The sequence below is a fragment of the Eptatretus burgeri genome, chromosome 12, assembly GCF_056783735.1.
Source record: "Eptatretus burgeri isolate ZD-2024b chromosome 12, Ebu_testis_v1, whole genome shotgun sequence".
NCBI classification, from domain to species: Eukaryota; Metazoa; Chordata; class Myxini; order Myxiniformes; family Myxinidae; genus Eptatretus; species Eptatretus burgeri.
In genome coordinates, this window is record NC_140972.1 from 59445987 (window position 1) to 59458627 (window position 12641).

The 12641-nt window shown below is 38.2% G+C and overlaps 1 protein-coding gene and 1 long non-coding RNA gene across 13 annotated transcripts in view; one reads left to right on the top strand and one right to left on the bottom strand.

The window, feature by feature from the left end:
• The window catches only part of LOC147015710 (uncharacterized), a 173893-nt gene that overhangs the window by 116925 nt on the left and 44327 nt on the right, over positions 1 to 12641 (top strand). The gene's annotated exons all lie outside the window — the stretch shown is intronic.
• Positions 1 to 12641, bottom strand: part of LOC147015711 (G protein-coupled receptor kinase 5-like) — a 243326-nt gene that overhangs the window by 98513 nt on the left and 132172 nt on the right. For 9 of the 10 annotated variants that reach the window (XM_085848149.1, XM_085848150.1, XM_085848145.1 and 6 more), the window contains exons 4-5: positions 10821 to 10898; positions 9986 to 10086 (exon numbers count right to left, since the gene is read on the bottom strand). In XM_085848149.1, the coding sequence (XP_085704275.1) occupies positions 9986 to 10086; positions 10821 to 10898 (179 nt within the window). Of the gene's footprint in view, positions 1 to 9985; positions 10087 to 10358; positions 10424 to 10820; positions 10899 to 12641 lie in introns of those variants that run through there. The other variant, XM_085848154.1, reaches the window with a different exon arrangement.

A 12641-nucleotide genomic window follows, 5' to 3' on the forward strand; every position in this document is an offset into this window, starting at 1 on the left:
GCAGGAGAGGGAGGCAGGTCCGCCCGCCGTTCGACCCCGTACTCCGAGCCAGCAGAACCCCAAAGCCAACCGAGGTGAGGCACGAGGCACAGCAAGGCCACGAGACACGATGAATCCAGGAACGAACCAGCGCAACAATCGCGCACGCTCCGAGCACAACAGCCTCCCCAAAAACGCTTTCTCTTTTTCGATCTTCTTCTTCCACCCCTTTTCCCCGAACAGACCCTTTTTATCCTCAAGTCCTCGTCACTTCCAATCGAGCCGTTTTATTGGCCCTCCGCCGTCGCCTTCCGCCAATCGTGATCACGGGGCGGAGCCATCCGCAGCACTGTCCTGTGACGTCACGGCAAGCCTCCAGGGAATACTAAAAGGGGGTTACGCAGACACACTTACCCTAACCCGTCTCCCTATCTAATTACATGACAATTATCATTTCCCCCTTAAAGAAATGGACATTTACTAGACAACTTATCACCACTGAATTGCTACTTATTACATCGAGATCCTGGTACAACTCGAACAGCATGGCATACCTAATTAAACGTCCTAATTACCCTTTGAATGTATACCCCCCCCCCCCTCAGACGTAACAGTATGATTGACGAAGACAAATACAAATACAAGACGAATGTCTCCCTCTTGTGTAAAAACTATCCATAACCGTTTGGTTTCTCTCATTAACACAATCATCAAAGATAACGAGATTCTTTTTTGATTTATCCAAATCTTGGGGTGAAGATATATCATCCGTATTATCACTAAGAATACAAGTTATAGGTTTTGATTTTTTTTAAACATTTCTGTGCATCACAAAATAGTTGTATTATATCTTCAATGTTACAATCATTTAGTTTGTTTTGAAGTTTAGATTAACAAATTATGTCTTATTTTTGAAGACTTTTATTAAAACCTTGTGAGAGTAGTTGATACTGAAGTTGAAAGCTTGACTTTGTGAAAATTATTGAAATCAAAAAAGTTGGGCGTAAGGAGCATGTTCAAAAGCAGGCAGGTTTTTTCACATCCGCTTGAACCAACTATGAGGCATCTTAATGAATTTGGAAGATTTTTATGGTTTTTAAATTATATCTTATGTTCCCAAATGGGTAAAAAAATCATTCATTTACATATTGAGAAAATAGATTATATAAATTTTTATTGGCTTTTTTAGAAACTCTGTTTTATCCTGAGTTCAGATTTAATTTCAAGATAATCCATTATTTTATTTATACAATATCTTGTGTTGATATTTCCCTAAAATGACAATCGTGAATAATATAAATCATCAATCCATGAAACATTACCATCATTTGTTCAGTCTCTTCTCTTGTAAGAAAAGGTACATTATCACGCTTATACTTAATATTCATTTCTCTTATTAATCTTGTAAAGTAATTAATTTTTGGTGTAATTTTGAAACAGTTATGTTCCTTTTTATATTTTTTATTTCATTAATTAGAAGATAATCACAGAATATACATTGTTTATGGGCTTTTGACTGTGTTTAATCCCACTCTATCACATGCAGGACAATTCTCAAATTTGTCATATGGAAAATCAGGGAATTCAAGAGGCTCAAGTTCGAGTATACTATTCATCTTTATAAAGTAAAAAAAAAAAAACTTTACTTCAAATAAATTTCATCTTTGGTGTCATCTTCGGTACTTTCATTGGTGCTTTCACAATCATCTATAAAACTACTTTCATAACTATTGCTTGAACAGAAACTCTCGATATCATAAAATGTCTTCTGTTCCAACAGAGATACCATCATCGTCTTCAAAATCTTCACTTGAATAATGCCTCGTATTTACTTAGTGAAAAAAAAAACATTACCATCAATATCCATGTACTTTTTTCATTAACAGATTCAACTACTACATTTTTTATATTAAAGGTAATTTTAAAATGGTCCTTAACTACTACAGAACGAAATGTCATTTCACCTGATATATTAACATCCTTTATTTCAACAAGATTTACATCTTTGGGGTTGTTAGAAATAAAATACAAATTTCTCCTTGCTTATTGCTGATGGTTTTATCTTTTCTTTCTAAAGCTTCATTCATGAGGTTTTTTTTTCTTTTTTTGATACTTTTTCTTGTTTCATTGCTTTTTCTAGTTTTTAATATATTGCCAGAAGGACAGGAGAAACTTTTGTTCAAGCTACTTTAATTGATGTTCTTCCAGATACACTAAAAGCCTTTCCACTGAAGGAAATTGAAGAACTCATCTTATTAACCATCATTGTTTTTATCCAAAAGTTGTTATATTTATCTTTATTCAATTTTACATCCTCAACATATTTCTCAGTATCTTTTACAAATGTAGAGATTGAGTGAAACTTGTCTTTTGTGTCTTGTTACATTGTATTTAAGTAAAAAAAAAGTTGGTGGTTTTAATGGTTTTAAGCACAGATTCACCTATAAATGAAATGGAATTTTCATCAAGAAAATTTTAGTTTAAACGAAAAGCATCTGTAAATTACCGTGAAATTTTCATCAAGAAAATTTTATATGAAGCAAAGTTTATCTATATAAATATGGTGAATACAACGTACTGTGACGTTTGTAATCATGAATATAAATGTTATAAAAAACACCTTTAAACCAACAAACACACATTCAATCGTTTCAGACAAATATCTCCATTTGAATGAGAAACAAAAAATTGTGATGTCTGTTCCAAGGATGTCTTAAAAGAGAGTTATAAAAACACCTTCAATCACAACACCTAAACAACACTGAGAGAAACTTGAAGAGAAATAAGAAGAAAATTGGATTGGAGGGAGATGTCACTGAGCCAACACCATTTGAAATAACAACTCTTCAAAGATGTTTTAAAGATCGGATTGAGGTAAAACTTATAAGATTTAATATTAATGTAAGATCCATTTGGGAAGTGATTCATATCTCAAAGAATTCAATTATCAAGGTTGTTAGTAGAATGTTGAAAAAGCATGTCATTCAAAATATATCCTTTACCTTCTCAAGAGAAGATAATGTTATTGAAGAAAAATATATGAGAACAAATCCACCACATCTTATTACATCAATTGATAACTTCCTTAAATCTCCGATCTTTGAAGAGCTTATTAGATTTGAATTAGAAGAACAACAAGGTAGTGAGTTCAACATTGGGAATGTTTCATATATCGATCTTAATATTCTTAAATCCACTCCACCAAAGGCTTCTTCTGATATTGATTTACCCAAGAATATAAGGAATAAAAAGGCAATAATTAATATTTAAAATACTGATAATAAATGCTTTCTCTCGAGTATCGAAGCACATCTTTATCCACAGGAAAGGGAATGTGAAAGAGTTTCAAAGTATAAGAAATATGAGAATAAATTAGAAAGTGGGGATCTAAGCATCTCGAGAGGAGAACCCCTGAGCTTAAAAGATATAACAAAGTTTGAGAATATGCATAACCTATCAATAAATATTTATGGTTCAACTGATAAAAACAAAGTCCAAATTCTAAGAGTTGGTAATGCTATATCCAATGATAATTGGTCAAATGACCGGCTGTCGATCTCCATAATTTCAATAATAAAGAAACCACTCATTATGCTTATATCATAAAGTTTTCAAGATTGGTAAGTAGTCAAGTTTATAAATCAAAGCATAAATTATATCCATGTATATCCATGTAAGAGATGTCTAAATATCCTTTGCTCTCAACAAAGACTTGATAAACATTTAAAGTATTGTTCTAATCATAAAGCAGCAGTTGTTGAGATGCCAGAACCAGGAGAGAAAGTTGTATTTAATGAAACAAATAAATGTATAAAACACCCATTTGTGATATATGCTGATTTTGAGAGCATCTTGGAAAAGACTGCTGATATTAAAAAATATCAAAAGCATCCCTTAAAAAATATCCCTTGCGAGTTTTGTTTTTACATTAAATCATCCGTAGGAAGTAAATACGATAAGATGGAGTTGTATTGAGGACCTGATGCTGCTGATTAACTTTTAAAAAGGATTGAGGATGATTGCATTAAGCCAACTAAAATTATGTCAAGAACAAATAAACCTCTTGACTTATCTCCAAATGAAGAGAAAGAATTTGAAGAAACAAGGATTTGTCGTATATGCTCAGAGGCTTTGGTAAAAACTGATAAAAGGGTTCAAGATCATTGCCATATAACGGGGAAATATAGAGGAGCAACTGATCATAATTGTAATCTTAATTATACAATACCTACATTCATACCTGTATTTCTTCATAATAATTGACATAATGATACAAATCTCTCTTATAAAAGAACAAAGTAAGACTCCTGGAAAGATAACAGCATTTCCAAATACAGATCAACATTACATCTCATTTACAAAACAGATTTATACTCATGAAATGGGTGTAAATACAAATATTAGATTTATTGACTCATAAATTTATGGCAAGTACTCTAACTTCTTTGGTTTTAAACATCTCCTGTTTTGCTATACTTTCTCGTCAATTTTGGACTGAAGCCGGCTTGGGTAAAGACATTTCTCTTCTTACTAAAAAGGGTATTTACCCATATGATTATATGAATTCCTTTGAAAGATTTAAAGAAACGAGACTTCCTCCTCAAAAGCATTTTTATAACAAGTTAGGAAGATGTCATATTCCAGGTGAAGAATATGAAACAGCAAAACAAGTTTGGAAAGAGTTTGAGATAAAGAATATGGGTGAATATCATGACCTTTATTTAATAACTGATATTTTATTACTCGCTCATGTGTTTGAGAAATTTAGATAAGTTTGTTATAATAAAGATTCCACTGAACTTCATCCTGCCTATTATTATACATCTCTTGTACTAGCCTGGAGCGCTATGACAAAAATGACTAAACAACCCCTTGATCTTCGAAGTCAGTGGTTTTCAAACTTTTTTTTAAACTTTTTTCAAACTTTTTTCAAACTTCAAACCCAATTTCAAAACCTCTCTACATCACGCAACCCAAAAGATTCAAAACCCAATTCATAATATATAAGAAGATTTCATATGACACAAGAACATTTACTGTTTACTTTATTCACCATCGTCATGTTTTCAGACGAGTAAACGGAGAATAGCGACAGTATCCAAATAGTACAGTTGAATGTTTCAGAAGTTTAGTCCGAATGACATTTAGATATATCAGTGAGTAGGATAAGCCTGTTTTTCAGAAACCAACTTCTCTATTCGTGGAGAAGTAGATGACAATGCCAGGATCATATCATGCTCCATTTCTAGGCAATTTCTGTACTTTGTTGTAATCACCACCATGGTGGAGAACGACTGCTCACAAAAGTATGATGAAGGATATGGCATGAGAACCTTAATGGCGCGCTGTGACAGGGTCAGGTACGACGGCAGCATTTTGCACCAGAATGTCGACAACGAATTCGTCCGTGCAAGAGCCTGCGCTCCTGAATCCTGCTGGAGCTGTACAAGCTCTTCCTGTGCTGTATCATCTTCATCAGCAATCGAGTCCAGTGGAGCCGTGAAAGGGTCCCGAACCACAGAAAAGGACTGCACATCCAGCTCAGGGAAATAGTGCGCGAACTGTTCAATGAGCGACCGAAGGTGTGACGTGCTATCTCCCCAGAAAGACTGTCGAGCACAGTATCATCGTACTGGCAGGTCGTTAGATGCTCCACCAGATGGGGGAAAAGGCTGAAGCGCTTAACAGCTGCTTTGTCTGCCAGTAATTTTAGAGTCGCCAGAAATCCGCTCATTTTGTCGTGAAAAATCATGAGGTTGGCGTCTTTGCCTTGGAGGGAGTGGTTGAGGACATTGAGACGTTCAAATATGTCAACCAGATTGCACAGTTCTGACAGCCAAGAGTCCGACTCAAGCAACGCTACCCATGCCGCTTTCCCTTGTGTGCGTAGGAACTCCTTCAGTTCATCTTTGAGCTCGTAAACGCGCAGAAGAAGTTTTCCTCGAGATAACCATCTCACTTGAGTGTAGAATAGTAAATTCTTATGGTCGGTGTCCATATCCTGGCAGAATAGCCTGATTAATCTAGTGTTGAGGGCACTCAATTTGATGCGATTCACCATTTTTACGACTTCTGAGAGCACGCTCTGCAAGGTTTCTGGCAAAGTACGAGAGGCGAGCGCTTCTCGGTGAATCATGCAGTGTACCATGGAGGTCTGAGGAGCCACCTCAAGCAATTTAGCCTTGAATCCAGAACGCACTCCTAACACTGCTGGCACGCCATCTGTTGTAGAACCGAGCAACTTTCCGAAGTCCACATCATGGTCACCATAAAACTGCTCGACTTTCCCAAAAATGTCCTCGCCTTTGGTGGTGGCCTCCAATGGTTTGATGAGCAGAGGCTCATCGACAAAGTTATCAGCCTTGATGAAGCGTACCCAGACGATGAGTTGCGTGTACGATGCGATATCAGTGGACTCGTCCAACTGTATGGCATGCCACGGCGATTCCTTGATCTTCTGTACGACCTGAGCTGTTATGTCCAGACTCGTATCTTCAATTCTGCGTTGGATGGTGTTGTGTCAGAGAGGGGTATAACTGCCAGTTTCTTTGCCGCTTCCTCCCCAACCATCAGAGATACTATGTCCTTTGCACATGGCAGCACGAGTTCTTCCGTGATTGAGTGAGGCTTATTAGTCTTGGCAACATGGAGCGACACTCGATACTAGGCCTCTAATGCCCGAGAATTGGTCTGATGGCATGTACTCTCTCTGTCAAGACGCGTATTCTTGAGTGCAAGAAGTTTCCTCTCAAAGAACGCTCTCTCCTTATCCTGATAAGGCGCATGTTTTGTAGTCAAATGCCTCTGCAACTTATTTTGTTTCATAGACTCCGTAGAAAGCACTTCGAAACACATCACACAGTGAGGCCTCTGTGTCCCACTTTTATCCACCATGTAGCAAAATCCAAGGTCCAGAAATTTATCCTGGTAAGAACGTTCTCGAGATTTGCTGGTGGCTGGTGCTGCCATCACAAATAAGGTAGCGAGTCGTACGTGGAGACGTGAATAGACGTTAATGATAGAGTCAGAGTCTGAGAAGCCGTGGATCAAACCACTAATTTCCCGCCAAAATGAACCGCCCTTCAGCGATCCCACGCATCGGCTGGATCCCATTCCAAGAGTCATGTTGAGCTGGTTCCCATACTTTGAACGAACCGTTTATATTACATCCCGTAAAAGTGAACACCGATCGAAAATAGACAATTTGTTTTCGCTGCAAGCGGACGCCCGCGACCCCACAAAATTTGCTCGGCGACCCCACTTGGGGTCGTGCCCCCGGGTTTGGAAAACCAAGTTCTAAGTGATGTAGATCTGCTCTTGATGTTTGAGAAGGCTACAAGAGGAGGAATTTCACAAGTTTGTTTAAAGAGATATGCTAAGACAAATAATAAATATCTTCCAGACTTCTCACCTGATAATGTACTTTGATGCTAATAAGTTGTATGGCTGGGCAATGTCTGAATCTCAAGTCTGTGGTAATTTTAAATGGGTAAAAGAATACGAGTACAAATCGATCTTAGATGATATAATCTCCACAAGTCAAGAAGATTTAGATAAACAGGATTATGGGTATTATTTTGAAGTAGATCGAAACTATCCTAGAAAACTTCATAACAAACATAAAGACCTTTCTTTTGGAGCTGAAAAATAGATCCTCAATCAAGAGCTATTCGGTGGTTATCAACAACATTTCTTTCGTTCTTCAAATGAGGTTAAACATGTTCCTACAACTAAATTACTAACAACATTGTTTGATAAAGAGAAGTATGTCTCGCATCAAAGAAATCTAAAGCAATTTATAGAAGCAGGACTACAAGTTAAAAAGGTACATAGGGCATGAAAGTTTAGTCAAAGTCATTGTTTAAGCAAACATTGATTATAATACGAGGATGAGAACAAAGGCTAATAATGATTTTGAGGATTTTCACAAGTTGATGAATAATTCTGTATTTGGTAAAACAATGGAAAATATAAGGAATAGACAAAATGTAAGACTTGCTACAACTTGGGAGCAGGCGGAGAAGTTGAAAAATAAACCAAGCTTTAAAAGAGTATAAATATTTCGATAACTTTTGTGCTGTTCATTTGAATGAAGAGAGTATGAAGATGGATAAACTGATTGATGTGGGAACATCTGTTTTAGATCTTTCAAAGTATTTAATGTATAATTACTTTTGTAATAATCTAAAGAAAAGATGGTGAGAATATTGTATTGCTATATATGGATATGGATAACTTCATACTAGAGATAACGACAAATGATGTTTATAAGGATATGAAAGAAGATGAAGATATTTATGATACAAGTAATTATGATCATAATAACCTGCTCTCTTCGAACAAGAATAAAAAGGTTATTGGTAAATTTAAAGATGAATTCGGTGAAAAGATACTAAGTGAATTTGTAGGTGTTAGATCAAAGGCATATGCTTATAAATACTTAATGAGAGAGTTAAATGAATTCAAATATGAAAATAAACTTAAAGGTCTAAAGAAGAGTGTATTAAAAGAGACCATTAACTTTCAACAACACCATGAATGTATATGGAAGAGAAAGGATGTTTATAGAGAAATAAATCTTATTAGAAAATATAAACAAAACATTCTCAGAGACTGTTGGTAAGAAAGCCAACAACATTTGATGATAAAAGATATACAAGTCTGGAGACGGCGATGGTTCACGAGGGGACGCCACGGGCAAACTTGCGGGAATCGGGAAAAACGTAAATGATGAAAGTTGTAGTACTCAAAGAGCACTACTTACCAACTTTCATTCGAAACAGTTGAAAACCCGAGGAGCTCGATGCCCAATTTATTGATTTTTTTTTGACATTTTCTAAGTTTGTGACCTTGTGACCTTGACCTTGGGACGAAAATGAAAAATCGAGCTCCGTGGGGCTATGCAGGTGCCATTGGGCTAACCAAATACCGAAACCCCTGCCAGATTCGACAAACCCCCTCGGAGAAGATGTAACTTGAAACCGGCTACCCCGTAAAAACACGTTTTTTGGGCGTGGCTCCGCCCATAATGGGCGCAGCACGCCCATTCTCCGGAAAACACAACTAGATAATGAAAACAAACCTCACACCCTAATTTTATCAAGATCGGATCAAAACCCACGGAGCTATGTTTGGGACAAACAGACAGACAGACAGACACACACACCCATAACGAATATAGTGGTCACTTCCTCGTGAACCAATAATTAGTCATGGAATAAATACAACACCTTATGAGTTTAAAGTTAAAGTATTAATTTAAAAAACGGGGTTGGGGGTTTTAACAGGCTGCTGTCACCTTTATTTCTTAATTGATGAATAAATTAAGTTATTCCTGAAAATAAAACAAATATTTATAGGATCTCTATTTGACGACTCAATTTGGTTAAATAAATGATCATGCGATAGGAAGGTGAAACCTTCCGGCAGGGGAGTAGTGTCAAAAGGGAGGTGTTTGATGCAGTAATGTGTTTCAGTTCGAAAAGGAGAAATATGAGTGAGCGTAAGCGAGCGAATATTGCGACTGAGAAATGGGACACATTACTGCGTCAAAACCTCCCTTTTGACACGACTATGGTGTTGGCAGACAGCTCACCTACTCTTCGCAAAGGACATCATGGGATCTTTAACATCCATAAAGTAATGCTGACAGATGGGATACTGTTTGATGTCCATCCGAGGGACAGCCCACACATTGATTCCTCGCCCTGCCTACGATTCAAGATTGGGCCAAGATTCAAACCCAGGCGAGACAGCTTAGAGGCGAGTGTACGTACCTCAGGGTCATGTCAGCCCGGGACACAAGGTATCATCACCTAATGTCCTCATCCTGCATGCAATCCAACTAATCAGCTACTCCATGAGTATGAGCTCACTTTATATTAAAAATAAAACAAAACAACTGGAAAGCAGGGGCCATTAAAGTCACGAGGATTTGTATTTTAAAGGGGTGAGACTGGACATTACGGACTTCTTGTCGTCCCTCAAGATCCTTCTGCTTACTTACTTTTTGCACTCGCTGAACAGTTCCTTTGAAGGACTGCTCTGCAGACTCTCACTACACTGTAGCACGAGTTCTTGGGGGATGCTGGGAACATGCTCTTCAGCCTGTAAGGCACCAACGTATGTACAAAAGCAGCAGAAAACTCAAATAAAGTCTCCCATTCCACAAAATACTCAGTGCATTCAATCAACGGTTGTTGCATTCTCATTCGACGTTAAAACAACATGAAAAACCCCAAAGCATGAAGAAAACGCCACATGTCAGTGGTTGCGGCAGGAAGCAAATGTCAAGCGCCAAATCACCAAGCAACGATCCGACAGACGAAGAAAATGGCAGGAAACATCTGCCCACAGAATTAAAGAATCGTTCCACTCACCCCAGGAGAATGGCAACAGAAAAGCACATATAGTCGCATAGGGAAATCGGTTACAGCGAAAGGTCCTGCGCCGAGAGATAAATTTAAAAACATTTTCATGTCCTGCACCATTTGGTGTAATGCACAAATGGTTCCATTGAAATGGACAAAACGTTTCAACATTCTTCCGCTACGGTTTGTGAAGCATTTCAAAGATCAGAAAGCAGTTACAATGCGACACAAACTTGTACAAGAATATCCGTCAGCCATTACAATACCCAGTTGGACAGTGTCGGCTTTTTATATTGGTTTTGTGCAGTTGCTGAACACCGAGCATTTCCCCCGTGAGGCCAGGCCAAGCCGAGGCTATAAATATCCAATAAAGCAAATTGGATATAGTTACAACTTGAGAAAACACAAATCTAATCAAGCAAGCACTTAAAAAACGGAAAGCTAAAACATCTCATCATCCACGCAACCCACCTCGAGCTCAAGGTATTTATTGATGATCTCCTTGGCTCTCTCTGCCCTTTTCTCATCCGGTGTTACTTCGTACTCATCCTGGAGTAAACACACCAAAGGTCCGTCCATAAGCTCAATGCACAAAAACAGGCACGCTTAAGCTTCCATCGTCGCATTGTTCAATGAAGATGTTTCTGTGCAAGTAAATCCGATCTGTTGTGGTTCCCAAGATGTCTCTGAAATAGATCATGCAACGAGTGCAAGCATATTTAGTACAGCAATAGCCAACTGTGGTTGATCGCTATTGTTCCAACTCCCTCCTGGAATGATGGACGCTAGAGGGTGCTAGCAAGTTGTTGAAGAATCGTCGAGGAAGCCACAACAGCGGCATTGGCCACTCACCAAAGCATGCAGCACGTACTTCTGCAACACATAACTTTAACTGATAGGGGTTCACCTCAAAGCTGTTTAGGCTGGGTTTGACTCCTGATCCAGCTTTAAATTATCATGGTGCTTCACAGGCAGGTTGGTTCATTAATGTGTGTGCCATCCCTCGGATAGACGTTAAACAGGCGTCCCATCTGCCAGTGTTAATTGGTGGAAATTAACGATCCCATGGTGTCCTTCACGAAGAGTAGATGAGCTATCGATCGCAGGCACCATGGCCGAATTCCAAATTCCTGTCCTAATCAGCAGAGGGCATTGCATCAGCAGCAAAGCTGCACCCTTAGCCATTGATGCTACCCTGTAGCCTCGTGATGCATACGATCAAAGAAGACCTAACGGGGCACTCAGACTCAAAAACGACGTGAAGTAGCAAGCATACATTATGTCATCCTCTTTGTTGGCTGAATATTTAGTGGAAATATGACGACGATTAAGATGAAAAAAAAACAAAACATTTGGACCACATTTCCATGTTAAAGTGGACAAATCTTAAACCAGGCTGAATAGTGCGTGGTTGAACAATCTTGTGAGTCACGAATGGTATTCGCCGATGTAGTTCTCAGTTGGTGGTTAACACTGTCTGCAGACAGCTTTATATTTCCAAACCAACTTTGTACCTTTTTACTTAGTGATGTACCTTAGTGATGCAACAGTCTGAGCAAGTGCAGAGTTGCTAAAGCAACCACGAGAAGCGTCGGATCATTTAATAAGCCATAAAGTCCACAAAAAAAAAATAGTTCTTCCTCGAGACTAGACTGCACCGGTGGAAATGCGAGGAAGAAGAACTACCCAATGACTAATTCCGTTGTTCGCCAGAGACAAAGACAAGAGAACTCTACAAAAAAAAAAAACCAAGGCATTTTCAGTTATTAACTAAGCATTGGCATGGAATCAAATAAAAGTTTGCTTTTTAACCATTATGGCTATCTTGTGATATCCAAAGATGTGGTTGTAGCTTCCAGCATGCAAAGATGAAGTGAAGGAATGTCCCCCTTCCCCACCCCCTTTGTTAAAGGAGACGAGGGGTAAGGTCAGCAGTCTCAAGGGCCTAGAAAAAGCTACATTGTTTAGGAATGCCTCTCCTTTTGCTTCACTTCAGGCCTGGAAATCTCATTAGTACCGAACATGCGTTACGTAAATGGGTAGTCCAAGGGCGCGCACACAAACATTCCACGGCTTTAATCCAAAGCACCGGACAAGACTGGATGCTGGTGGAGTGCACAATAGATTTTTCTTTATTTACTCAGAAAGAATGCCATATAATGGTTAAGAAAGTTTTTTAAGTGGATATTTAGCTTTGTTTTTGAGAAAAAGAATTGGGAAACATAAAAACATGCACCCAAAGAACCGCGTTTAAAAGTTGGACACAAAAAGTCTTTCACATCTAACAAATAA